The 27,951-nt window shown below is 37.6% G+C and overlaps 2 protein-coding genes across 5 annotated transcripts in view; one reads left to right on the forward strand and one right to left on the reverse strand.

Moving 5' to 3' along the window:
* The window catches only part of LYN (LYN proto-oncogene, Src family tyrosine kinase), a 58,172-nt gene extending 56,463 nt beyond the window's left edge, over nucleotides 1–1,709 (forward strand). For all 4 annotated transcript variants that reach the window (XM_075023307.1, XM_075023309.1, XM_075023310.1 and 1 more), the window contains exon 13: nucleotides 76–1,709. In XM_075023307.1, coding sequence (XP_074879408.1) covers nucleotides 76–278 — 203 coding nt within the window. In that variant the 3' untranslated portion in view covers nucleotides 279–1,709. The remainder of the gene's footprint in view (nucleotides 1–75) is intronic.
* Nucleotides 1,710–3,190: 1,481 nt separating this feature from the next.
* Nucleotides 3,191–27,860, reverse strand: LOC142029062 (kinesin-like protein KIF20A). Its single transcript, XM_075023321.1, has 18 exons — nucleotides 27,729–27,860; nucleotides 26,501–26,575; nucleotides 23,696–23,815; nucleotides 22,650–22,788; nucleotides 22,363–22,547; nucleotides 18,749–18,845; nucleotides 18,099–18,296; nucleotides 17,906–18,017; nucleotides 16,138–16,209; nucleotides 13,936–14,082; nucleotides 13,150–13,315; nucleotides 11,662–11,832; nucleotides 10,865–11,004; nucleotides 9,518–9,683; nucleotides 7,214–7,331; nucleotides 7,064–7,131; nucleotides 5,268–5,387; nucleotides 3,191–4,061 (listed from the first exon to the last, which is right to left on the reverse strand). The coding sequence occupies exons 1-18, from the start codon at nucleotides 27,858–27,860 to the stop codon at nucleotides 3,855–3,857; spliced, it is 2,433 nt and encodes an 810-aa protein (XP_074879422.1). The 3' UTR covers nucleotides 3,191–3,854.
* Between the last annotated feature and the right edge of the window lie 91 nt (nucleotides 27,861–27,951).

Here is a 27,951-nt window from a genome sequence, read left to right on the forward strand (position 1 = left end):
AAGTACATAAAAAAGAAAAAATAGTTTCTTTAGGAATTGAGATAATTTCATCAAAACTGTCTTCTTTTGTTGAAGGTATGAGCAATTCAGATGTGATGGTTGCTCTTCAGCGTGGGTACCGAATGCCACGCATGGATAACTGTCCAGCTGAGCTTTACGATATTATGAAAACATGCTGGAAAGACAAAGCTGAAGAGAGGCCAACATTTGAGTATCTACAGAGTGTGCTTGATGACTTCTACACAGCAACAGAAGGGCAGTATCAACAACAGCCATAGAACAAAGAACACTTTTTCTATTGACATGGATCATTGGCACAGACTATTATTTAGACAGACTGCTCAAACCAATTACTTCATGAATTTGGATGTCTTAACTGAGTGTGGAAGCTGAAATGCTGAAGGAAAGAGTAATTCTGCAGAGAAATAATGTTTTTATTTGGTTAAAACAGTTCTTCTAAAGCTTGAAGTTCTCCTTAAATGCCTTATGTTTTGCATCTGCAGAAACATCCCAAAGCAAGCAGGCTTTTTGGGGTGGGGAGGGAGAAGGAAGGAAAGCAATTGTGCATGGGCACAGTTTGACAACACCTTCTTAGGATCTAAATCACGTAATACATTACAAGGAGACCTTTATAAAAGGGGCAAGAAGATGCATGAACAGCTGTTTTCAAAAGAAAAAGTCATGAAGGAGAACTTACATATTTAAGACATGGTGATGTTCTTAAATCATCTTTTGTGAAAATTATTTTTATAGCCTTGTTATTTCACATTAGTATCTGGAGTACTGTCACCTCTTGTAAGACTTTCTAAACAGTGTCATGGTTTCCTTTAAGGAAGGGTTATGTATGCAATTCTTTACACTGAAGATGATTCTGTTTGTTTTACTGCTGTATTACTCATACTAAATTTAAAATAATTTTCAAAGCATCGCACAGCCATCACTGATGCAGAAGTGCAATATCAACACACATGACGGCAGAAGTGGCAGCATACCTAGCTCTGTGTTCAACCTTCAGTTTCCCACGAGGCCAAAGTCATCACCTGAAGTCCACGGGAAAGCACAGGATTTTGAAGGAAGTTAATATGTTCATTGCAGTACTAAGACTCTTACCAGTGAAAGTATTTTAATCTTAATTTTTAATCCTCTGTGATTATTCAAGAAAATTCCTTATATTTTTGCTGCTTTAATCAACTAACCTCCAATCTGTTTTACAGCTAAAACTAGCTCTAGCTATCAAAAACAATTTGTGGAAATATGCAATAGGATACCAAGTTACATTGCAATGACACTATAGGTTTGTTGCTCAGTATCTAAATCTAATTCATACAAGTGAATGCAGTTTGCTAAACTCTACATATTGAATTGTTCTATCAAATTACTTACCCAACCAGCTGAGCTAGTGCAATTGCAATGTAACAACAGCATAGATTTCCCCCCCCAAAGTGATAGTAGTTCTTATATCTGAAACCCAGTCCACCTTTGCCACCCCCTCAGCCCAATTTTTTAGGCAAATGGTACTTTGCAGAAGCTTAAAACCCTTTTGATCAACTGCAGGCACACTGAAGGTTTAAGTTCAGCAGCATAAATATTCATTGCTTTTCTTTTCCATTGGCTTCCTTCAGTCAAACTGTGCAGTTTAAGCAGACTATCAGATAAATATGTAAATAGTTTCTATTGTATGGTGATTTTTAATTTTAATAAACACTTAATCTGAAGAAAGTTGTATGGTAGTAATTTGAGGTAAAACAAATGACTGATGTTCTATCCAGAGTGGTAGCTTCATGTGGAACAGGAGAACATCTGTTCATTACCACAAACAAGATAAATGGATTCTGCTTTACTTATACCCATTCGGCTTTGATAAGCTGAAAAGGACCAAACCAGCCACTCCTGCATCCTTATTAGGGTTTCTCTTTGGTCTGGAGAGCAGGAAAAAAAAAAAGTCATCAGTCCTCCACTGTCCTTTAACACAGCTTCTCAAAAGTCATTAATGTAATAACAACACAGTCCATTGCAACGCTTTGGAAAACATTACAGTTAAGAATTGGTCAGTACTTCACTATAGGCTTCATTTTACTTTAAGGAAAAAAAAAAAACAAAAAGCTTAAGATAATGTAACCTTGTCTTTCAAACTATTTCCTGTAGCCAACCAAATAGCTCTGGGCAGCAGGAGAGAACAGGGAAACAGCAGTTAGGGAATAAGAGGTTATAGTTAGTGTCACAAACTTGATAACATATGCTCTCAGACAAGTGATAGACTGTCAAGGTGTAGCACTAGATCATTTGAAATGGTATTATAGAAAGTTTCCAGCATTAGCCTGTTCTGATGATTTTTTTTTAAACTTCTGTTTGAATATTGCTGCTGTTAAAGCAATTTGTACATAACAGCTTTCTTATTTAAGGGACCAACACACAGTGTATTGTATCACTACACCAAAATATTTTTTAGTAGCTGGAACAGTTTTCATGGGAGTAGAACAGCATTTTAGAATTTCTACCATGGAGATATTATAGGCCTTTAGGACTTCTGGAGCTAGATGATAACCTATATTTAACAGAAACAGTTCAAGACATAACAGCACTGGCTCAAGTCCTACATCTCCAGCCTGGCTAAAGACATGGCAGAGTTATTACTTGTCACTGCATTTGCACAGATCAACCCCAAACTCAGAAGACCAGGCAAGAACAGTCACACCAGAGAAGGGCTGCTCTCAGCGTCACGCAGGAAGGCTGCACCACCTAGTGTCCCCACAGGGAGGGTAAAGTTCTTGCTCTGAGCTGGGTCCCCTTCCAGTATGAGAAACAGCATTATAGGGACTGATCAATCCAATTTACTTATGGATTCTACCTTGTTCTAAAGCAATCCTCCAGTACTTACAGGCATGGTACTTTCACAGTAGTTAGAAAAACCTCTCACCCTCACTGATGGAAATGGCTTTAAGAAAGCTATTATTTCAAACTTTATCATGCTCCAGTCTTCCTTCCTTGAGTTACTAGATAAAGGTAAGTAATATAATCAAGGCTATGATTCTTTCAACTTGAGATCTTCATATGTCAATCACTATGATCATCTAGCCTTTAAGTTTATGATCTTGCCTTATGTTGATTTCACTGATTTTCTCACCTTTATAAAATGAACAGTCACAACTTAACTTAGCAATGGAAAATTTTATTATAAATAGACTTTTCAAAGTTTAATGCATATTCTTAGTGGAAATTCAAATTACATTAAAACAAGTTCCTTCTTTAAAAAGCCAAGTTACCTGAAAAACAGCAAGGAGCCAGATAAGACCTCATTTTGTTGCCTCTTTTAGCAATTTGCTCAGTTCAGTCCCAAGATGGCAGTCTCCAGGTCAAAGCCAGAATATTAACTTCAGAACCAAGCTATTCTAACTATTTGAGATTAAGCTTACAAGCCATCTGATTTCTAGGAATCAACAATGAAATGAAATACTTAATTTAAAAAGGTACTGAGCAGCAGATGAGAAACATCCCACTTAGCATGAATCACACATTTATCAGTATAGAAGACCACAATAGCAGTTACTCAAGAATTAAAATTATATTTCTCAAATCACATCTCTATCAACAGTAAAAGCAGAAGTTTAGACCTAAATTTACATAGTTCTAAATTCAACCCTGATTCAATTAAAAAGTTGTGTATTAAATATTTTCATGTCAGTTAACATGACAGTTGAAGATGGCATCTAAGAGTGAGAAAAAGCTATCAACAGTTTAAGATTGATAAAGAAGCCCAGTAATTGCACACTTTGATTAATCAAATATTATTCTTTTGCTTTATGAGCGAACAGTACTTGTTTCCTTGAAAAGGATGAAGCACCTTCATAGTTCCCTCAGCCTTCACCAAGAGGTGTACTAGCAGTGGCTGCTACTGTGGATTTCAGGTTAGCCAACAAACCTCTCCCGGGTTTTTGTTGTTTTGGCTCCTCTATAGAGAAATGCTTTTTCTGTTTGTCAAGTTCTTTCTGCAGGGAAGACACTGTTTCTTCAAGCTCAAGAACACGTTTAGCCCAGTTCTGAAGACTATTCATTTCTTGATCCTATGAGGATAAGGCTGTCTTAGGTATGTGAACACTCCAAGGTCTTTTTCATTAATTTTCTGTTTTGGATTATTTTACTATACCAGTAAACACCCTTGTTATTACTATGCCAAATGACTATTCAGTAGCCATTCTTCTGAATTACTTCTATGTAATTTAGAGAACAGCAAACTACAGGGCCATCAGATCTAGTTAGAGACCAAGTCTAAGAAGCTGATTCTAAAATGCTTATCCACACTATGCAAAGAGTTGCTGTTGTTCTAAGAACCAAATAAAGGCAGCTTTCCTGTCTTAACCTGCAATTACTGAAAGCAAAACTGGTCAAATCAAAACTCTTATAGTCGTAAGTCTGCTAACCAGGACTGAATAAGTGCTTTGAGTGGGCAGAATACAGAGCCTTAAAGATGCTCTCTAATCCTTGTGGTTAACAAAAAGTCACCTTCCTTGTCTTAGAACCATTTAAGAAACAAAGCTCAAGATTAATAATTTTTAGTGTCAGACCTAGACTAAAAAGCATGCAGAAGGTAATTTAATGTCAAAGAAAAACATCACTAAGTAGTCTTATACCTGCCTTGCTTCATTTGCAGATTACAAATGAGGCATAGATACAAAGTGTCAAGAGTTCAAAATTTTCATTTTTTTAAATTTAGGAATCTAGTTGATATCTGAGGTCAGGTGCTGTCAACTTTATGAAGTCCCTGCTTTTGAAGGAAAGATTTCTTCTATTTCAGTATTAATTAGTTTACCTGCCCATATCTCTTATCAAGCTTGGCCACCTCTGCAAGAGTGTCAGTATAGCTTTAAAGCCATAGATCCTTAGGTGTTGCACTAACATTTGTGCACTGACACCTTGCTTGCCCTCAGCAAAACACTTCATGACTATGGAATTCTGAGTAGTATTTTCTTTGCTTGACAATAATTTGTGGCACCTTTAGACTAGCAAGAGTTGTCAGCACGGAGTTACCCTATTGACTGAGTCAATCACATAGACTGAAAAATTAATCTTGTCTTACAAGATACAAAGTCAAGGAGTGAAACACAAGGGTTCTGAGCTTATAATTCAGGAAGTTAGGGATGGAAAAAAAGCTAACATCAAAATAAATTAATAAGACTGAACAGTGTTTTTACACATATAAAGATGCAGAAACATCCAGTACAGCTATGGATACAAGCCATATTAAAGTTGCTTTTAAATTGTTGACAAACCTTGAGCATGATTGTATGCTTCAGTTGACTGTTCTCTTCTGCCATTTTTCTGTAGCCTTCATTAGCTTCTAGCAGGGTTTCATTTAATTTCTGTATTTTAAACTTCAGAGATTTTATAAGCTGAAAATAAAACCCATACACATTGAAGTTCTAAACAGCATGTTTTACGTTAATTCTGTTTATGACCAGAACTCATACAGACACTGTAAGCATTTCTGATTAATACTGAACAGTGCAAACTGCAAGATCAAAGCAATGAACATGAAGTCTGCTTCTCTCGATCTCCTGTCGCAACCCATCATTTCTGGTGATAAAATACAGCTGGAGCATTCAAGAGCTATTGTGCTGAAGCTACTAGATTTACACACACCTGTCAGCCAAAGAACAGCAGCACAGACTAAGCTACTTCTGGAACAGTCCGGTCCTTTTCAGTAAAGGTAGTTAAAAGAACACTCCCTTCTCGTTAACACTACTCATATAATGAATTGGAGCACAGTTACAACAGAAGACCTCACCTTTCTAGTGAGAATATTGATGGATTAAGTCCTGAGAGGGAAAAGAAACTCTGAACCAGCAAAATTAATGTTATATCATTAGTTTACTTCTACAAGGTTGGAGAGAAAATAGCTAGATTGCTAAAAAACTCACCACCTTTTGCCCATGTTTAGTGGCTGAATGGGAGGAAAAACAAGTAGTGAATTACTCATCAAGCATGTACAGATATGTGAGGCAAAGCAGCAGAAGGGCACGGATGGAACCAACTGCTTTAAATTGCTCTCACTTCAGTAATTGCCAGGCAGCATTCCCATCATTCTAACACTTTCTAGCCACACAAAACAATCAATACTGTATCCCCATATAAGCATAAAAGCCAAACTTTCATCAAAATTTTAAACTGACATAGGAAATGGAAAAATTATGTAGAGCTCTAAAGAACAGGAGTGAAAAACAAATGCCAGGGCCATAACATGAGACATTAAACTTGGTAAGGAAAAAGTTATTTTTGGAATACACTTTCTCAATAGAAAGGGATTTAAGTTCACTTTCCATTTACATGGTTTATTAGAACCAGCTGGAACTATTTCTCCAACCCCTATTCCTATTTGTTGTTAGTGAAAGGAGCAAGGCTTGTGTCTTCCCCACTCCTCATCATCTTTAAACATGGGAAACTAACTGTAGCCTTACAAGACGTTCATTCAAGGTACAGATTAAAAATGCATACCTAAAAATAATTAGTATTTGTTTTCCACTCACAGCCTGAAGCTCCTAATTTCTACCTCTATATGCTAATCAGAACATGGGAATCTTGTTTGTTTGAAGAACAGACACATTACCCTTTACTTAAGTTTAAGGGGATAGTGGAGTTCAGTACTTACAGAAAGGACTAGTTTGAGGCACTATTTTGGCTCTAGATCTAAACTGTTACCAGATTCTGTAACTGTTCCCCTGCACAAGAGCAGGCAGCATTTCAGGAAGGAAAGCGCTGAGGCCGTAACAGTAATCTTTACAACAAATTCCGATACAAGGCTATATACACTTCCCTACTTCCAACTCGCATCATGTTAACCATTGGACTTGTTACAGTAGTAGATGCCTTTACAAACTAGAGTAAAGCCAGAACACAGCCAATCTCTGGCAAAAGTCATCCACAATTGGTCAAGGGCTTTTTTGTAAATTTGACACCCATTTGCAGGAATCTTCATATTTGTGTCTACAGTGCAGATCTTTAAGCATTGAACTATGCCAGAGTTTAGGACCATTATCCCCAGATTTGTTAAATACTAAGCAAGAGCTACCTCTTCTTTCTCTTTGCATTGTTTCTGCAATCCTTCATTGGCTCTCTCCATCATCTTGTTCATAAGATCTATAGGCAAAAGAAAAGTTTGCTTTTTAATACACAATACCAAAAGTAAATTGAAATTTGAATATTCAGATTAGATTCCTACCTAGTTCCATGTTATTTTCAGTAGTCAGTATATCTGAATTTGGACCTCCCAGAGCCAACAGCCTCCTTGACTGTTCATCAAGTTGCCTTTCCAATTGCAGTATTTTACTCTCTCTATCCTGAAAAAAAAAGGGCACATGGTAGAATTTGTCTAAATTTCTGCTTAACCTGATGCACTACTGCATGTCCTTCAATTATACTACACATGTATATGCAGTTTTACAATCATTTCACAGGTGGAAGTTGTGATGGTTATGGTTGAGAAATCACAGTAAGGAATAACACTCAGATCATGAGACCTTCTAGGAAGAAGTTACTTTACACAGGAGTCAACTCTTCCAGTCTGAATATTTCCAAACTGTATTAAAAGTAGCTATATGGCAGAAAAGAAACTTCAGTGCATCTGTGTTTAAACACTGTTGTCAATTAGGTTGCTAAATAAGGAAGAACATATTTCATAGAACTAAATTTTAATCTCAATCTCTTTTTCAGTACCTGTCAGATTGCTAGGGTGGTATTTCAGAGTGAGAAATCAAACAAGTGTGTCCTGGTTTCAGCTGGGATAGAGTTAACTGTCTTCCTAGTAGCTGGTACAGTGCTATGTTTTGAGTTCAGTATGTGAAGAATGTTGATAACACTGATGTTTTCAGTTGTTGCTCAGTAGTGTTTAGACTAAAGTCAAGGATTTTTCAGCTTCTCATGCCCAGCCAGGGCACCTGACCCAAACTGGCCAACAGTGTATTCCATACCATGTGATGTCCCATCTAGTTTAGGAACTGGGAAGGGGGGGGCAGGGAATCACCGCTGGGGGACTGGCTGGGTGTCGGTCGGCAGGTGGTGAGCAATTGCCCTGCGCATCATTTGTACATTTCAATCCTTTTATTACTACTGTTGTCATTTTACTAGTGTTATCATTATCATTATTAGTTTCTTCTTTTCTGTTCTATTAAACCGTTCTTATCTCAACCCAGGAGTTTTACTTCTTTTCCTGATTTTCTCCCCCATCCCAGTGGATGGGGGGGGAGTGAGTGAGCGGCTGCGTGGTGCTTAGTTGCTGGCTGGGGTTAAACCACGACGAAGTGTTACCATCAAGAAAACTTATTCATCTAATTCTGGTTCTCTGAAGCTGCCCACTCAGATTTCATGTTGTGCTCTCCTTTGTCAATTAAGAATTTTACATCTTAGGGATTTCATCAGTCTCTTATCTGACTTGCTACCAAGACCATCTTGTTCTTTGAATCTTCCCTTATGCAGCCTTGTGGCCAGTGTAAAAGGCAGCTATAAATACAGAGAGCACTATTAATACTCATTTTCCTCCACCCCAACACAGTGTATAGCTAGGGCTTAAGTGAACATAAAACCAGAGTCTAAGGTGGGAAAAAAGACAAGTGTGAAGGAGCTGGAAAAAGAGGCCAGTACACAATACAGTGTTGCTTGTCAGCACCTGAATGGAGAGCTGTAAAAGCAGAAATGTTTATGTATCACAATCTAACACAGGAACCCACTTCCCTCATGTCTTGAAAGGAACCTGCCTACCAGTGGAGTGAGATGTCTTATCAGTTCCTGGACAGGAGAGTGCAGTGAGAACACCTCTGGTGTACACCACAGTTGTTCTATTCTTCCACTACAGACCTTCTGAAAAGGCTTAGGCCCATGGGTCTCATCTGTTGCCTGGATACACTTAGCCATCTGTGCAGAGGCTAGAAGTAAAGACTGGTAGAGTTGCACACGGCTAACAGGGCTAAGTTGAAAAAGGAATAGCAACTTACCAATGCCAACTCTGAGCAGTTCTAGGTATAAGTACATTCAGTAGATTCAGTTCTCTCCTGCATAAAGTTTGATTTCTCATCACAGTTTCTTATGCCACAATCCTCCCTCTAGATCTTCAGAGCAGAAATCCATTATAGTTAAAATAGCTACCCTGTACTAAATTCCCCACTGCTCTTTCAGACTAGTTTTTTACTCTACACCCTACAATGCCAAGGATCTCCACAAAGCCAGACTGCTGCACACACCATCCCTCTAAGCGTTCCAATCATTGCACTACAGAGATAAAGATGACTTGGAGTTGACTGAACTGTGCCCTCAAACATGAGGAAGTTTAGGTATATGCTACAGGTAGTGTTAGACAGAAGGCATCTCTATCCTTGTGGTTAGCACTGGACAACAGAACAGCTAGGCTGAACTGCTAGTTATTTTGACTGTTCAGCATCACATTTAGGATTCCCAAATGATTCTGTTGTGGAAAAGCAAAATTTACGGTTAAGAGGCTAGCATGCATTTTTTAGCAGCAGTGAAGTCATACCTCAACTTTCTCCTGTTCAGCTAGAAATTCTTCTATGGGAACATAATGGTCTTCAATTTGTTCCATTGCACACACATATGCATGTTTCTTGATTGCCTCTTTATACATTTCAAATTTGCTCTCCAGTTTTTCTTCATAACTGTCTTTCATATCTTCCAAGCGGTTGCTGAGGAGAACATGTTAGTTTTATTTAATATATTAGCATTCCAGATATTACAATCTGACTACATGTGTTCAATTGGCAATATCAAAATTATCTAATCATAAATAGTGAAGTTAAGAGACCAAGAAGTACTTTTTTTCCCTTTTCTCCTTTTCATTCTCAATGATCCTACAGACCCGCACCAAGGCATAACTTCTACTTGGCATATACCAAGAAAAATGCTACAGAAGAACACATACTTAAGATCTGTCAAACAAAAGTATTATAAAAAAAAAATCCACCAACAGGTAGTTGAAGCATATTTCCAGGGGGGGGTGTTTCACATTGGGTTTGGTTTTTATTTTTCCCCTTAAAAATAAATGCCAAAATCATTTTGCCTTATTATTTCAATATATCACGTTACTCCTGTCACAATTTAAAAAAATGCCCCAGCAGTAACACAGAACATTACCTCAACAGAGAAAAAGCATCACTGCTGTTTTATGTGTTTGGCCAAAGGCACCCAAACAATTTTAAAGTCAGTGCAGGTGTTAAACCATAGTGTGTTCAGCTGACAACTTAACTTGGGGTTAGTCTCTGTTAACAATTCAAACAGCAGGAAACTGATTTCAAGAAGAAAGAGTTAAGAGGAAGTGAATTCAGCTTGAGGAATCTGGACACACTTGAAAAAAAATCCCCAAATTAGTAACATCAGTGCAGGCAGCCACAGTAATTTGTAAGATAGTAAGCTAACAATGGTTCACAAGTCATCCAGGAGCAAGAATCCAGGAGAGCTCAGAGAGATACAATTCAAACTGCCTTAAGCACATGCACACATATTAACATGACCAAGTTTAAGTTTTGGAACAATCACAAGACTTAGTGGGGTACCTGTAACAATCTTCCACATCTGCTAAATATTAATAATGAGTCAGGACAATCTCCAGTAATTATAAATTAAACAGAGAAAAGGTCAACAGAAAGCAGCATTACTTTTTCATTGTACATGGGAAGAGGCTGATCTATACAAGTTTAATGTTCCTTCTTCCATTTTCATCAGAAGCTTTGAAACTGTCCAGCCCTAACTTCTCTAAATAACATGAGTATGCATGTCTTGCATATACATATATATGTGTATATATAAATGTATGCATTTATACATGTGGAATCCTTCAAGTCTTGAAGAGGACTGCAATATGACTTGCCTCCAGGCTTCCTCTGTTTCCAACAGCTGTCGGAACATTGCTTCTGCCATCTCTCTACGTATCTTCACTTCCAGAAGGAGTTTACTTTGTTTTTCTGCAACTAGCTTCTCCTTTAGGTTCTCTGTAGTTTTCAAGAGATCCTAAATTTAACATATTTCAGTTCAGAAAACAAACTAGAAACACATATTGATATGCATGTCAAATTAAACATTCATACAGAGCCATCCACAGAGGGCATTTCTAGAAGCCTCTATTTTCAGGCAGGCTGCACCAGAGGTTAAATATTTTCAAATGTGAATTTCTACTGCAAAGACAACCTTTCTCCATCTTGATGGTTTCTGCTATCAAAAAGTTTACTACTATTTTGGCATTTAAATAGTAATTTGTACAACCGTTTAACATAAAGCCTACTTGATCTTTACAATTTATTGCTATTAGATTGTATAGCTTTGTTTTTAAAATGGTACACAACTTGTTCCTGCTGTTCCCAAAAGAGCACAAACAACTAAATAATGTTGTTTTAAACATACATACTGCTTCCTTACTCTTCTCCTTGAGCAATCAGTTGAATTCCAAATTTAGCACTTGACCTAACTAGAAAGCTACAGACAGCCTTCCACAACTACACTTGTTCCCTTGGAATTAGACCACTTTAAGTCTAGGTCTGCCTGACACTGAACAGAAGCTTACAGTTCTCATTTGATACAGCTTCCAGCACATCTCGTGTTAAAGATTCTAATATTAGCACTAATAGCAATGACTTTCTTGGGTACAGTTTTGAGTAGATGTGTATCTACCTCATGACTCAGAATGGTGATGTCCACTTCCTCTTCTGCAGAGGTTTCAGTACTGTCAGGAAAGTCATCTACAGATGTGTTAGCATCAAAGTGCACAATAGGTTTGCTGTTGCCTCCAACTAGCTTGGGTGGAAAATAACCAAAACTTTTGGGTAGGATTGTCTGGATTACCTGGAAAATCCGGAGTTGAATGCACTGATTTATCAATGCTGTCAATATTGCAGATATCAGAATACTAGGAAGAAGTGGCATGAATGCATTGTTTTATTTACATTATATTTAATATAAAAGAACATTAACAAAATTTTACTTATCTTTTAGTAAACAAAAACATATCAATACAAATATAAGAATTCAGTACTCTAACAAAGTGAAAATGGGAAAGATTATTGACTAACAAACTTAGTAATGCTTGTCTAGAAAGGTGTTTTCTCTCCCCCTAAAATATGAGGGTTTAGCATAGTTTCTGGGGAATTTAACAAAAAGCAGCAAATCCCTAACACATCTGCTCCTTCCTGAAATACTGTGGCCAGGATTCAGCAATTCTTGCTAGTTACGTAAATATTTTAAGTATGTATGTCATAGAACAACACATCAGAGAAGCTTGTCTCCTCAGTGCACATTCTTACCTTATGATGAAAGTTGCAGCTGAAAAGAATTAGAAAAAACTTTCTCTCAGAGCATATTAGACATGTCATTACATACTTAGAACATGTCAGAACTAATCCATGGTTCCAGACTAGAAAAGGACTTTATTTCTGCCATGAAACACAGCATAGCACACCATCCCACTCTGCAAGCAGCAGCTTCCAGGGAAACTGAATGAACTTAAGACCAAGCATCAATCCCAAGTCCTGAATTTAATGGGAGGCTGACAAGCAGAGCTAGCAGAAAAAGCATAAAAGCATGTCAACTTAACAGAGGGGGTTTTCCCTTCAAAGGAGAGGAGCACGCTACCTTCAAGCATTAACTTATCAATGAAAAGTCTTCCCTTTTTGTTTGTTATTAGTTACTTGCACTTAACCAAACAGGAGCAATGCAGACACAAGAGATCTCATTTAGGCTACAAAATGAGAAAGAAGCTACTTCTTTTACTGCCACCATTAGCTGTCCAACAAGTTTTGAAGAATTGTCATCTTGTGCAACAGATGCCTAACTGCACACAGGTTAAACAATTCATCAAAAGCTTGAATTGAAATCTTGCATTTGCTCAGATATATGGTATAACCAGTCATATCTGAAAGTCCCCTGACTAATTTTTACACCGAACTGAACAAGCCAGACAGCTGCAGCTATCTTAACTTCTTACCATAAATAGGTTTGAGGATGCACGAGACTATTAGAAGCCTTTTAGAGGGAGGCCACATGCAGAAGAATTCATATAATGCATCAAAAATCCGAATCACACAAGTCCATACAACCTGATCATTTCACAAACCAACAGTAACAAAGAAGGCAGAATAGCAGAGAAAGTAGATGCACTCTTACCTGTTTGGCTATAGCTGAAAATTTCATTACATGTAGTGTTTCATCATATGTGGAAGCATGCTGATTAATGTTTACAATCATACAAACTTTGCCTTTTCCACAAAAGAACGGCTGAAACAGACGAGTCAATTTGCTCTCTCTGAATGGAATATAGCTTGGCTTCATCCTCATGGAGAAAAGAATAATAAAATTGTGAAACAAAAAAAATTGTAAAATTATGTGATACTGTAACTTAGCTTAATTCTGTTTCTCTTTCAGGAAAGAGATTCAGTAGGATGCTCATACTTAAGCCTAAGCTATTTCATATCAAAGAGCAAGGTCTTTCCTGGATCTCATAAGCTCTCCAACAAGCTGAATTATTTAAAAGTAAAAGTAGTATAGTGTCTGCATCGCAGTTCCCTAGTGTTACAACGCAGATACTGGAACAAGCCAAAAGCTAAGTACAGGACATCTGTCAGCTGTCTGATGAATCTACCTGTATAATTTGGAGGTGGAAGGGAAGAGGACAAAATAGGAGCTCTGTACACAAAGTGTATTGCTCATACACACACACTAAAAAAAACTTGGTAGTTTGCTGCTAATTGCCCTTTTTTACTCTCCACAAACAAGTTTTAGAAACAAAAAAGTTCATTTCACATGTTCCAGTGACATCTGTAATAAAGAAAGCTTACAAGATTTTGTAGATTTCAATTTTCTTGTGACTACGCAAACCTCTCACAGAAACATAAAGGGATGCTTAGGCTTTCAACCTAAAACTTGGCATGTTGTTTACAACTTGTCACTTACTTCGGATTTTGATTTTGCTTCAATGCTGCAATGCATTTTCCAAGGATATGAAGAGAATTATTAATATTTCCTGCTTCTTTTAGTCTATCTCCAAAGGCTTGTGTTTTATTACACCTCTCTGATCCAGCCAAGTCACAGAAAGATAACCTGCATGAAAGAATTATCCAGAACACACATATAAACTTGTTTCTAAACAGTATGAACATAGAACTGCATGGTTTTTTATTTCTTTATGTGTCTAAAATGTAAATAAGTGGCTCATTTCAGCCTACCTAGATCACAGAATAAGTTGTATTTTAATGTTGACATCTTGTCCAGGAGGCATTACTCAAGGTATTTAGGATAACAGCAATAACCTATCTTCCCATTGTATATAAAGACACTTGAACAAGACCGCTGCTCCTAAGACAGTCTATTCAGCATATTCAAAGAAGTCTGCCTGTAGCATTCATCTAAAACTTTGTAGGCATTCTTACATAAAGAATTCAGTTTGGGAACCCAAATTGTGTGGCAATCCTAAAGTAAGGACTTCCAGACAAGATAAGAGGGATTTCTGAAACAATTTTGCATAGTGGGGCTATACTACAGAAGCACTTTGACCATCACCTTCACCAGTTCCAGCACTGAAAGGATTGCAGGATAGTAGTATGCTTCAATACACTCCAGTCTGCCTCTTTTGGCTACAGAACCATTTGTTCACTATTGCAAATAAGAGGCCAGAAGTCCTTCCCAGATCACCTTAGAGCTCTTTGTTTGGCTACAGCAATTACATGCTACTGAACTTAGGCTACCGAGTTGTCCCTCATGGTACAATAGGTTACAGTCAGAAGCAATTATCCTGGATAATCAAGGAATCTCATCACTTTTGCTTCATATTAATAAAGCCCTTGAAATACAGGCACCTCTGGAAGTTCAATAGTTTATGTAACCCAACTATTAGTCACTTATACATAAATTTATTTACGTAAAGTAACACCTTTGTAAGATCATAGCCTTTCACACAGCTGAAGTACATATTAATACTATACATATTAATAAGGCACAGATTTCAACAGTGTGAAAGGCTATGATCTTATGATCTTTATCCTTTTCAGTACACTATTAAGAGCTTTTTTCTTCCTTAAGCAACACACAGACTCTGTCATTCATCTAACAGCTGCTGCAAGCTCTGCCAGGGGAATACACCAAGACAGGGAACGGCAAGGAATAAAGATGCAGTCATTTCCTCAAGTTGTCTTTCCTTAGAGTATTTATCACTGTTATGTCTGACATTAAAAGCTGTTATCTCACAGTGGAGTATATTTATTACCCTCTGCTCAACAGAGACAAGAGAGAAATCAGTAGGAGCTAGGACTGAACTAAACCACTCTGTTACAAGGCTGTTCTCATTTTTCCATATCAAGCTAAATGGACAATTAATCAGGAAAAAAAAAAAATCAACAAAAAACCAAAAAAGCTATCTAAGTGGCTTCAAATCAAAAGATTAGGCCACTTTCTCTAAACCACAAAAGAACAGAGGGCTGTAAGGACTTAGCACTGCTCTAACAGGGTGCACCTACATCAGCACTTTAGATAAGGAGAACAGTTCTTAAGCAAATCACTTGATGGTTCCCTCTTACTGTAGATTGTACCATGGAGCAGTCCCAGAGCATGTTCACTTGCATTCTTTTTGGATGATAGACTTAAATTTGCATTCCAGGAGCACATCAGATATGCTGCCACAAACATTCAACCCATAAACTCTAGTCTGGTCCCAAAGTAGAAAGATACACTGGCATAGCTCGCACCTTGGGTCTTCAGCACTAACTGCTGCACTCCAACTTTAGAGATTGGCGTTTATCAGCCAGCCATTTGAATTCTGCTCAATGGAATATATAGTGTGGTACTACGTAGTACTACTCTGTCCCCAACTCCCCATTATGTAAGACTATATATATAAATATTTCCCTCAATTTACATACTACTGACAGAGTTTTAACAGGTTCCTTCAGCCAAACCTTAACAGAATGACAACAAAACACTTCTACATCTGTCCCTACCAGGTTTCCAGTCAGTTTTATGCAGCCAGTGGAGTTCTGATTTCCTTCTCAGCTCTCAGAGGATTTGTTTTTTAAAAGAAAGTTCACCAGTTTAGCATGCTTACACCTTATCAACTTTTCTAAAATATTTACATTCTGGTAATCAGCTGAAGCAGTCACTTACTCTGAAACTCCAAGAACACGCGGCTGATGCTCGTCAGTCAGCTTCAGTAGCCTGATTGAAAATATACTGTGACTGGAATGGAAAGAAGTCCTTTTTAATAACCACAATTATGAAAATTAAGCAGTCACTGAAGCAAAATAAAATTTGTTTGCTACAGAAAGTTCAGTGATGAAGAAAGAACAAGAATTAATTCACTAATTTACATTAGTTACCTTCACAATGCATTCATTCAGCAGCAAAAAGAGGCAATAAAAGTTGTATTTTGTGACTTTCCATTTCTTTTGATGCAGGAAAGGGAAAAATATCACATGAAGCCTACAAGCTGTCTTGGAGGAAAAACAAGCTGGTTCACTTAAGTCTACTGATCAGAAGATGAGTACTCAGGTAGCCACTTTGTATGCAAACTTTAGGCAGTATCTGAACTCAGTAAATCTGAAGAATTAACTTAGAAATAAATAGGTTGCAAACAGAAGGGAATAAGTTAAGGTTCGACAGTCCTGTAATCTTGCCTACTTCAACATACACAGTTGTTTGTTCTGTTGTGAAATTACTCTGTTTTCTAGAAAGGTTAAATTTGTAACACCTGAAAATCCAGTCATTCTGTTTTAAACATCAACCTACAAAGACAGTGGACATGCTGTCTGAAACCAAAGAGAAAATCCCAGAACCAGAAGTGCCCTGTACCCAGTTTATCCAGTAAATCAGGAACAACAGAAGACAAACTTATCTAGTATATTTAAAGCAGTGCTTTACTTCTTAGGACCAACCCACAATTTAAGAATGAAGAGTTTCTAACAAAAACCCCAACCAAACAAAAAAAACCCCAAACCAAAAAACAAACCCAAAAATTTAGAAACAAGCTAAGTGGAAATCTGCATATTCTCTGGAGCAAAAAAGAAGACATTCTAGGTACAAAACTCTGCCAGAAAAGCACACAATTCTTTTCCACACTACTTGAGGCTTGAGTGAAATTCAGGTGGAATCAGCATGAAATTTAACGGCAGCTGTCTTTAGCTAATACAGAACAGCATAAGTCTTGCTTTTTAGAGAAAAAGCAGGCTTAGTAACACTATGAATATATTATCTAAATATACAACATGGCCCTTAAACACTTAAAGGACAAATTAGTAAAAGGACATTAAAATCAGGTAAGAAGGCATTTTCAGCAGAACATATACCACCTTCTCTATTTCCTCCCACTCCATCAAGCCAGATTCTCCCTGATCCCTCTCCAGAGCTGGGTAAGAGCTAGGAGCCGAATTCTTAAGATACCAAGTAAGCTCAGCTAGAACACAGCAATCTAAAAGCATCTAGATAATCTAGCAGCACTGCAAGGTACTGCATGACTCGCTCCTTCCTACATCCCCTACTGACAGGCTCCAGGTTTCCAAGAACTATACTGCCAGTGATGAAGAATCATCCAGCTTTTCCTTCAACATCCTCACACAGCTATTCCCACTCAGCACCATTAGCATTTGCCAAGATGTATAGCCCTGTTGGCACTCAAAAATGAATGTGATTTGATCTTTTTGGTTGTCCAAAGCCATGAATAGCAATCCAAGTCCAGCTACTATTAAAGTCATAGGGCCTCTCCTAGCTTTCTTCCAGAAAGAATTTCATAATAAAACCTGAATAATCAAGAAAAGTCTTAAACTATTATTGAAGAGTGGTTCATTTTAAACATATTCTAAAGTCTTCTTCTCCCTTCCCCACCTCCCTCCCCTTAAAAGAAAAGGGACAGAGTATGCTTATAATTAGAGGAACAAACCTCCTACTTGATTGCTCATTCATTCTAGTACAAGCAAAGCTTCGGTTCTTGTTTCCTATTTTTAGTATTTTGCAGGCTTCTTCAGTGGTCTGAATGTTAATCCACTTTAAATCTGTGAAAAGAAACCTTTTACATACACTTCTGATCATCAAAGAAATTCTGTGAAACTGCTGAGGTCATAAACCAGTATTACCTTTAACATAAGAATTTCCTCCTTGATCCTCACAAATTCTTAGGACTCTGCGCTTCTGAGTTTTTGATGTAGATAATACATTTAATAGGTCATACACATATTCATTATAAATTTCACAAAAGGAAATCCACACAGATGCCTGTGTTCTTTGGTGTATCTTAGTTCTATATACATCAAGTGAAACAAAGTTCTTCTCTGCTAACCCAAAACAGAGAAAGAGTTCAATGACCAAACAACTCATTTGATAAATTTTAAGTACAGTGTATAGAACCTTCTAAAAGGAGGAGGCTTGTATATATGTCTTGTACAATTAGATACACAGTATTGCATAACTCCGAGTTTACCCCAGAACATTAAAACTTCCTAGCAGTCACCTGTAACCAGAACATGCCCAGGTTCTAAGCTATTGCCCCCCTCTACCACAAGCTTCCAGCAGTTTATACATTAGCTTTGCAGAACTCCCCCAAAAGGAGCAAAGCTATCAAAGTATTTTTACATAGTTACTCTTTCTCCAGAGTTGAGCCATTAAAACTTGGTTAAAAACTACATATATTTACTTTGTAGTATACTATAGAGATTTTTTTAATCCACCAATAGTTACCCACTTACATTCCTAAATTTCTATTAATTGTTTTTCCACTTTATTTTACCTAGTGAATCAGAAGGAAGACTTTTTGAAGTACAGTTGGAAGAATCCGACTCCACATCACACATATGTGTTATAGTATTTGAGATGCTTTCTGTCTCCTTGAGAAAATAAGAGACCATTACATTCACATGAACAGACTATGAGAACAGCAGAAGTTAAAAATGACACTAATTCCAGTATTTAAGATTTAAATATTGAAGTAGTATTAGGTGTTAAGCCACTCTTAGTCTGGCTGCAAATGAAATGTTTTTAACAGTACTGAACTTAAATCAATAAATGATTTTTCCCCTCACAAGAATTATTGCTCTCTGCTACTCCCAGCAACCTGTTTTGGAGGCCAATTGCTGCTAACATAGGTGACTTACTTCACAGTTCTGGGAGAAACAAGATCCTCTGTCAGACTGTGACAGCCCAGAATGCCTTTATGAACTACTGGACAAATCTGAACAGCACTTCAGTCAACCAAAAGAACTGGAGAAGTTTCTTTCAGGGGTAGAGACGGCAGGGTGGTAGGTAGTAGAGAGACTAAAGCAGCAGAGATTCCTAATTTGCTTGCTTGTTGCAAGTCACTTTTGCAAATCACAGGCTTGTGCCAGGTCTGTGAGAGTATGAGTCAAACTTACTTTAAGACCTCAGAGTGAAATGACAGTTTCATAAAGGACTTAAAAGATCTGATAAACCAACAGTCTATGTTGGTTTAATTCAGACTGAATTAAAAGGCCATTAAAAATCCTATATGGATACAACAGTTTAAGTACACACATTTGCTGAATTTCTTTACATCAACAGACTTATTTAAAAACCTGTCAAGACTTGACATAGGCTTCAAATTACCCCTAGGAAAACTAGTGTAACGAAGTAGCAACTCCCACTATGTAGAGATTCCAACATCTCCACATACTACTTCCCTCCCCATATTTTATACACCAATATAAATTTTCATTAGTACATTCACCCTGATTTCCCAAAACCCAATCCTGACAGAGGGTCATCCTACAAGAGAAGAGGGGAACAGATTCAAAGAAGTAAACCATAACGTTCTAGCTATACAAATGCAGTGCTAAGTTTATTATTATGGAGTGTCTACTGATGCCTGTGTTACTCACTTGGTATATCCAAAATGGAATTTTTAGAAGAGAAAAGTATGAAGCCATACTTTCAGATCTTATATTTTAAAGATGAATAGCATATGATTTTGTTGTCATTTATTTTATAAGTGACCATTTTGCAAAGACTGCACTGTCTATATGTTTATATTTTTTGAGTAGTTACAAGTATAACCACAAGCATGGATTCTATTCATTCTGTTTGTGAAGTACAAAGCAGAATTCTAAAGCAGGGTATGAGACTGACAGGCATGGCACATCTACATGTGTCAAAAATGTAATGGAATGTAAAAAACCCAGTACCACAGTACTTGTGCATGTGATAAGTTTTTGTAAAGGTATTTCAAGAAAACTGAGTGAATTAACTATTTTGCTATACTGTTCTTCAAATCATAAGACCAAATACAGAAAAAGAGCATGAAGATGACTGCCTGAAAACAAGTAGGAACAGGAACTGACATTGTTTCCCAGTGACAGAAGTTGACATTTAACAGCAAATACAGGGACAGGTGGGAATAGGAATGCAAGTAAAGCAGCTTTTAATGCAGTAAAAACCAGTATTTAATCCCATGAATAGAACAAGTAAAGGAAGGAAAAGGAGGGTGTGAACTACGCCAAGCAAGAGTTTTTGCAGCAGTACTATATAGAGAATATAAACAGTAGAACATTAAATACAAGGGTATTGCAGTAACTCAGAGCAGTTTAAACAGAGAATGAAAGGAACAGCAAGCTCTTTCTGCATAACATGTAAACTGAGCCTGGGAAAAGGGCCTACAGAAATCCATGTAAACCAAAACCAAGCCCACCAAACCATATCTGCTCTCAGATTACAAGCTTGAGTGAGCATCAGAACAGTGATGCTATTCATTCACAAGCTATCAAGAAGCATGGCTTCAGTACTGGGGATAGCCGAGCTATCACTATGGAAGCATTGTAACACACAAGCAAGGTCTTGTCTTGTATTATTTTCTAGATGCATTTTTACCTTTCCTTCCTGATGGTGGAGTCTTGCTCGCTTTTCACTGTAGCGCATCAGCATCTAGATCACCTACTGTAACATTCAGTAACTAAACTATTAATAAAGTCAGACTGTGATTTAACAGAAAGGAATATTTGTAAAGTATAGAGTTATCTTCCAGAAAGGAATATTTGTATAGTTATCTTCAAAGATATTTGACCTCCTGTTCTAGACCTTGAGCTCCTGCTTGTTCCTTCTTGCAAGCTTGTAGGTTCCATAACGTTTTTAAAAATATTTACCTACTATCCTCCTGATCATCTCAATTTTTCTTTAACACCCCCACCCCTTGCACACGCACATACATAGTGCGAGTGAGCTTTTAAGACACTCTCAAAATACAGAGTCTTTAGCATCTCCTAGATTTTTTCATCCGAGATTTTTCCTCAAAAGTTAACCAGACCCAGACTAAAAGTTTGGTTTGAAGAGTTTAAATTAAGCAATAGAATTTAGAGTGGAACTTTACATATGAATTTGATTCATAGAAGGATATTCTTTCAGAGCTAAATGGAGTACTTTAATACCAATGTTGTTAAAGACCACAGAAAAAAAGAAAACCCAGCAATTATTACTTCTATACTTCCCAGAATTCAGAGTTGCTTTGAAGGATAATCAGATAAGCCTACTGCATTTTGGGATTAAACGCACAGAATCACAGTTCAGGTTAAAAATGTTTTGAACAACAGGAAAAAAAGCCAGACATCTTGTGACAATTTGCAACTGGGCTTAGAACAGTCACACACAGAAGGGTGCCCATTTTCTGGTGAGACCCATTTCTTACACTGAAAACAGAAATGACTAGATAAGGAGAACAGGAAGCTGCCACAGTAGAAACTCCTCTATTCTACCTACAATCTTCAGAGACCAGAATTAAAGATACATTCAATCCTCTAAAGCAGGCTGTAATCCTTTTAGGAAATTATTTTTGTGGCATCTCACTTCACTTGCTGTATCAGGAAAGTTTCTTTATGAAGTTATATAATCACAGGTTTACAAACTTTTTAATCTGCCTTAAGACTGTCTTCCACCAAAACGGATTCTTCTGCCTTCTTTGCTGCCCATGCTAAGTCATTGCCACCATCTGTCCTGAGGTATTACTGGAATTTGAGCAACTGCCCTAAGATGCAGCCTGGGAACCTGATCCAAAAGAAGATTCACTTAAGAAACAGGTTTTAGATAGGTCGGCTCTCAGAGACTTTTCAAGAGCTAGTGTCACCAGTGTCAGAACTGCTCCTCTATAGAAATCCAGGCTTTGGCTTTGCAATGGTTTTTGGTTTGAACTGTGCACTGCCTGCTGCAGAAAGTTCTTCCTGTTTACCCTGAGCTTCAAAACCAGCCAGTTGCCTTATTATTCCAAGGTTCACCAAGTATCCATACTGTATATTTAGATAAATCTAAAGAACCAATAGTGAAACAGAGATTTTATTAAAGATAATCTGTTAGGAAGCTTTTAAGAAGCTTCATTCAGTAGCAAGGAAGTATTTGGCCACTGACCTCTTTCAGTGATGCAAGAATAGCAGTTTTTATGGCTTCTTCTTGCTTAACTTGTGCATCTTCCAGTTTCTTAACATTGTTGCTCAAATATGGTTTGAAGTTCATCTTCAGGTAATGTCTTCCCCTTATGTGGTTAAAAATCACATCAAGTGAGCGAGGTAAAATACCAAAATCTTTTGAAGTCCCTTAAAATAACAAAAGACAAAATGTAGACAGACATTCACATAAACTTCTCATTGGATTTTTGACTTGGTTGTTATATATGCTTTTTGGCGAACATTTTATACCTTGGATGGTGAATGTCTTGCCTGCATTTGTAACCCCATAAGTAAACACCAGTCCATTCACTCCATTAACATATGCTCTTACTATCTCTTTCATTGAGCCTTCAAAAAATTCATGCTGAGTAGTTTCTGGTCCAAAGACCTTGGAGAAGTGGAAAAAAAAAAGATAAAAAAAGGAGTGATAAATGGCACAAAGAAGTTTAGTATATCAAAATACTAAGCACTGATTAATAGTGACTAGCTTTTCAGAGCAAGCTGAGTAGGAGATATCAGCTTAGTTTTCTGTCTTGCCTGAACCCTTTCTGATTCAGCATTTTCTGTTGGGTTCTCATAGGATGCCTGCTTAATTCTGAGAGGCACTCAGGCTTACACTTGTTTTTTAATATTTTCCTACACGTAAAATAAACTGCTCAGAATGCTACTGAGCACATACTGTTTAGCAGATACTTTCAAGAGCTCTGCTGGTGATGCACAACTCCCTCCTCACTCTGCACCAGACCCACCATTGATGAGATCAGCATTACAATGGTGTAAATGACTCAACGCCTGGAGTTGTTTATCTTTTCATACTGTAAGAACATAACTCTGTTACCTACTGCAAGAACTTAAGAAACTTACTTCCAGTATAGAAAGTTTAAGCAGTTAGGCTACTATTCTTTCAAAAGTAGGTCCCTAAACACATGCTTACATATGTATGCTTACATGTGATTTCCTGTAACACTTCCCAGATGAGGGCATCTGCAGGACCAGCAGAACCACAGTAAGTTTGTGCCTACAAGAAGCTTCTATGGCATCTAATCAAAGAAAACAACAGAGCTGCCAGAGAAGCTTGCTTGTCTCATCTAATATGCAACTCCATTGTAATACAGCTTTCTTGACAGCCTAACAGCAAATAATAAGCAGTCTAGTTTTTTTACTGCAAGTACCACCACATGTAATTAAAAAAAAAATTGCACTGTATGATATAGTAGAAAATTCAATTTTTATCATCATAGTGGAAACAAAAAAACCCCAAGTTATAACTAAAAATTAGGAAAAAGTTTGCCTACCTGAGAAAAGGTGAACCTGTGCACAGAATGACCAATCCCTCTTTCACTGTTTTTCGTTGCAGAAGACTCTTTGGGTGCATTAAGAATAACTGTCTGGGGATCTTCAATAGTTACACAACCCTTAAAAACCATAACAAGGTAAACCAAAACACCATGCAAAATTATTTAGGAAGCTAGCTATCTGAAAAAAAACCAAACCAACTCAAAACAAACTAGTGTTTTCATCTATTTACTAGAGCTACGAACAGTTGCAAAATTTACATAGAATCTCTCAAGGCATGCAACAACTACAGAGAGTCACTTCACATGAAAGCCAGAGCATAGACAAAGTTAAGGCAATTGCCTGAAGTTTTCCAAGAGGTTTAAAAATTTTCTAGGATTCCTTCCAGCAACTTTTTTTTTTTTTTAACTTTCTAAACCCTGGTATTTTGTGATTGTGGCTCGCAGTACCCCACACAGCTATGAAAACAAAGCTATATAGAAATTTAGTGGTTTTGCACTTCAATCATTTTCAGTGTGAAACAAGCTATGACCAGCATAAATAAAGTAAAAAAGTTTGAAGCATTAGCCTTTGATTGATAGATGGTATTATCAGCAATGAAGGAAACTTAATTAGTTTCAAGACTAATTTGATTGCCTTTTCTCAATTAAGTAAAGGCAAAATACAATTACCTAGCATTCACTAACTAGATACATATAAAATGCAGTATCACAGGAAAATTTATTTTACACTAGACAGGCTACCAAAAATACAAACCAAAGTACCAGTATAGCTTAACAGTGTATTGAAGTACCAGCTGCAAGTATTGATTGTAACTAAATCTGACATTTATGTTCAGAGGCTGGCCAGAGTTGGTAAGACTAATAATCTATGTGTAGCACGTACATAGGAAGTACTGCTCTTCCTAGGATACTCAATTAAAAAGTCTATTTATAAACTGGTATGGAAGTTCTAAGAAGCTAGGTACTGAATTTACACCAATCACTTGCTCACTGTGGAAGGCTCTAAATGCATATACTCTTTAACATTCCTCCACATTGCCAGAACAGGCATGCTGGTCAGATGTACTAAATCCTAGAGTTCTACAGAAGAATCCAACTTCTGCAGCATGTGCCATCAGCTGCCATGGGCCTCACAGAAGCTTCTGAGTAGAGGCCCTGAAGTAGTCAGATCTGCAGAGCTGGGATCCAGCTGGTAACATGTCACTCTTGTTGCCTCTCCTAGCTAACCCCACAGGTAAGTTGGCAGGAGTTGGACCATTTCTGGCACCATACACATAGTTGTATCCAAAGAACACAACTTCCTGCTCTCCAGCCAGTGACTCTGGAGAATCACTGGCAGTTGTATCAAGAGTACAGAATTTCATCCAGAGCTCTTAAGCTTTACTTGCATAAATCATTACCTCTATAAGCAACAACAGATCAGTTACCCTGTTGATATTCTCTGTTTAAAGTGTCAGTCTACAGCTATAAGAAAAAGGGCTTGGGTTCTACTTTCTTCTTTTCTTGTTACACATTTGGAGCAAAGATACTTTCCTGAAAATTATGCATGGCAGGGAGGAAAAAAAGACCTAAAAATTAAGTTGATCTCTCACTGATTATAGAGATGGGAAGGGGTTTTTTTCTTCATTTGTTACCAAGCATCTTCCTCATGGATTCGGGTGATAGTTAAGAGAGTAGAAAACATTGAAGGCTTTGAGGATCTTTCAAGCATTCATAGTTTTCAGAGGCTGAGGAAAAAGCCTTCATACCATGCAAAACAGGTTATACAGCTATATGTTGGAAGACCAACTATTTCATCATGAACTACTTGAAGACGAGCTTTAAAAAAATCTAGTACAAACTTCAACGTTACTTTTTTCCTCCCTCCCTGCTTTTAAGAACAAGTAGTTTCACTAATGATCGGGTAGTCAGAAATTTCCCATTCCAAAGAGGAATGAGATAACTCATAAAACAATTTGATTTTGTAAATCAATTTACCCTTACAGCCAGCTCAGATTGCTGAATGATACTAAACTGGAAGCACGGTGACAGTGCATGCTACTCAACAAGAACTGCCTAAGGAAAGGTGAACGGAAGTTGAGGGGGAAAAAGAAAAAATCCAAGTGAAAAAAATACAAAGGTTCCAACTCTGACAGATTAAATGCAAGAATACATTTTAAGAAAGAAAAATCACAAGAAGCAAATCAGAACTAATATTAAATCCTTCTCCAAACAGGTCAGGAACAAGAGCTCTATCAAAGACCCTGTGAGGCCCTGCAAAGATGAGGGCTGAGAGATATACACTGTAGACTTTGTCCTCCAAGCACAGCTAAATGAATTCTTTGCATCAGTGTTCACAATGGATTAGCGGGGGGAGAGTATTTCTGTGTGTTTGCATGTGCACATGTATGTGTGTGTAAAACCCTGAAGCATCCGAATCTGACAGTATAAACAGCAAGTCACCAGGACAAGGTAGTAGACTATTCAGGCATTCCAAAGAAACTCAAGGGCAGATACCCAAATTACTCCTAGAATTGCATAATCTCTTCCATGAAACTCCTTCAATTCTTGAGCACTGTACAGAGTCAAGAGTGACACCAACTTTTAAATAATGTACCCAGTGGAATTTTGCAGAGCTACAGGTGTGCATGTCTGTACCACGCAAATTAGTAAAAATTGTGATTTAAAAAGTTACGTTTATCCAGGTGTCCACTAATTCTATTTGGAAGCAGTACATAGCTTTTATAAAAGAAAGTCCCAGCTTACAATACCAGGTGTTCTTTGGGGGAGAAGAAAAACTTATTTATTAATTCTACAACTAACCTGAGATTCACGGTTTTCCTGCTCGGCTATAGAAAAGGGCCTCACTCTCAAAAAGACTTTCAAAGGTTGATATGCCTATTCATTAAAAAAAAATAAAAATACACAGTTATAATAGTGACTTTTTAAACAGAGCACCCCCAAATCATATCAGCACACACCTCTGATGCAGTATTTCGTGTTTATCTTACTGCCTCACTTTCTCCTTCATTGTGCAGTTCAGACCCTAAGCTTTTATTTGCTTCTTTACCTCCTCATGTCCTTAAATAACCCCTTTTTTGTCCATCCCGTCCCCCCCCCCCCCATTAGTGTTCTTTCATTGCAAAGCCAGTATCTTGATTTAAAAAGAACACACTGGAGGCATAAACTGCACTGCTTCCACCTTCTGGTCTCCCTCTGTATTGAATGCAAGCTGTATTTTTTAACAGCTGCTCCATAGTACTGCACTTCCATTTTGTATGGAGCATATTCAGTTAACTGACTGACACATTCTTAGCCTCAGGAGACTGCTTCATTATCACCATCCAGGCACTAGCCCCTCATCTTCCTCACAATAACAACCATGAAACAGTTCTCAGTTGCTAAGGTGGGCTTTTCCATCCTGTATCATTACACCAAAGTCTGCCCATCCAGGTGAAGTGGTAATAGCAGGGAGATTTTGAGAGGGATCCCAGCATTCCTTCCTTTCTCACAGAGCTTCAAAGTCCCTACTTTGGTAAATCTGTCTGCCGAATGAACAAGTTGGCTGCCAAAGTTCTCCACAGACCTCCTGTGACCAGCACTCCACTAGTCATAAAAAATTAAGTCACCTGAGGGAAGATGATCAGGAAACCTACCATTCTAACAAAGCAGAGATGGCTGTACTATCTTTGAAAGCGTACTGCAGCACAGCATTATAGATTTTTATTTCCAAGCACCTAACAACCTTTCAACAAGGATCTATATCCTTTTTAGTTTACTAAACAGAACGGCACAGTCACATTACGTTCAAAGAGCAATTACTGAAGTCCTTTATTCCCTTCTCAAAAGCTTAGCCCAATGCATCACATAGCATTGACCATCTGCATTTGCTACTGGCTGTGATCTATTTGCAAACAATGAGAAGTAAGCAAAAGAGTCAAACACATCTTGGGGGCAGGGGAATAGAGCAGTTCTTACCAAATAAATGTTTGGCAGAATTAAAGCTTAAAAACCCCATAATCAGAAGATGTATTACAAAACCAATCCACACCTCCTGTTCCTCTGTATTAGGCAATACCGTTGACTCCATAGGTGAGGGTTTACCCGCTATGTTCAGAAAAGAAACTGATTCCAGTGTATCAGATACTTCTGCAGAAACATAGTCTTGGCCCTCATTATCCATTGTTCTGTGCAAAGGAACTTGTAAGGAAAAAAAAAATCCATCATTTTCTCACAGAACAGGCAAAAATACACAGGGAGCAAAACAGAGATCA

This window comes from Buteo buteo, chromosome 3, assembly GCF_964188355.1.
Source record: "Buteo buteo chromosome 3, bButBut1.hap1.1, whole genome shotgun sequence".
NCBI lineage: Eukaryota > Metazoa > Chordata > Aves > Accipitriformes > Accipitridae > Buteo > Buteo buteo.

What these genes read in the sequence shown, in the direction of transcription:
- LOC142029062 (XM_075023321.1), bottom strand. Translation starts at nt 27,860, where the DNA reads ATGGATAATGAGGGCCAAGACTATGTTTCTGCAGAAGTATCTGATACA. An exon ending in CTAATACAGAGGAACAGGAG is followed by an intron (nt 26,576 to 27,728) that starts GTGTGGATTGGT and finishes TTTAATGAATAG; the next exon opens with GCATATCAACCTTTGAAAGT. An exon ending in GAAACAGAGGAAGCCTGGAG is followed by an intron (nt 9,684 to 10,864) that starts GCAAGTCATATT and finishes TGTTCTCCTCAG; the next exon opens with CAACCGCTTGGAAGATATGA.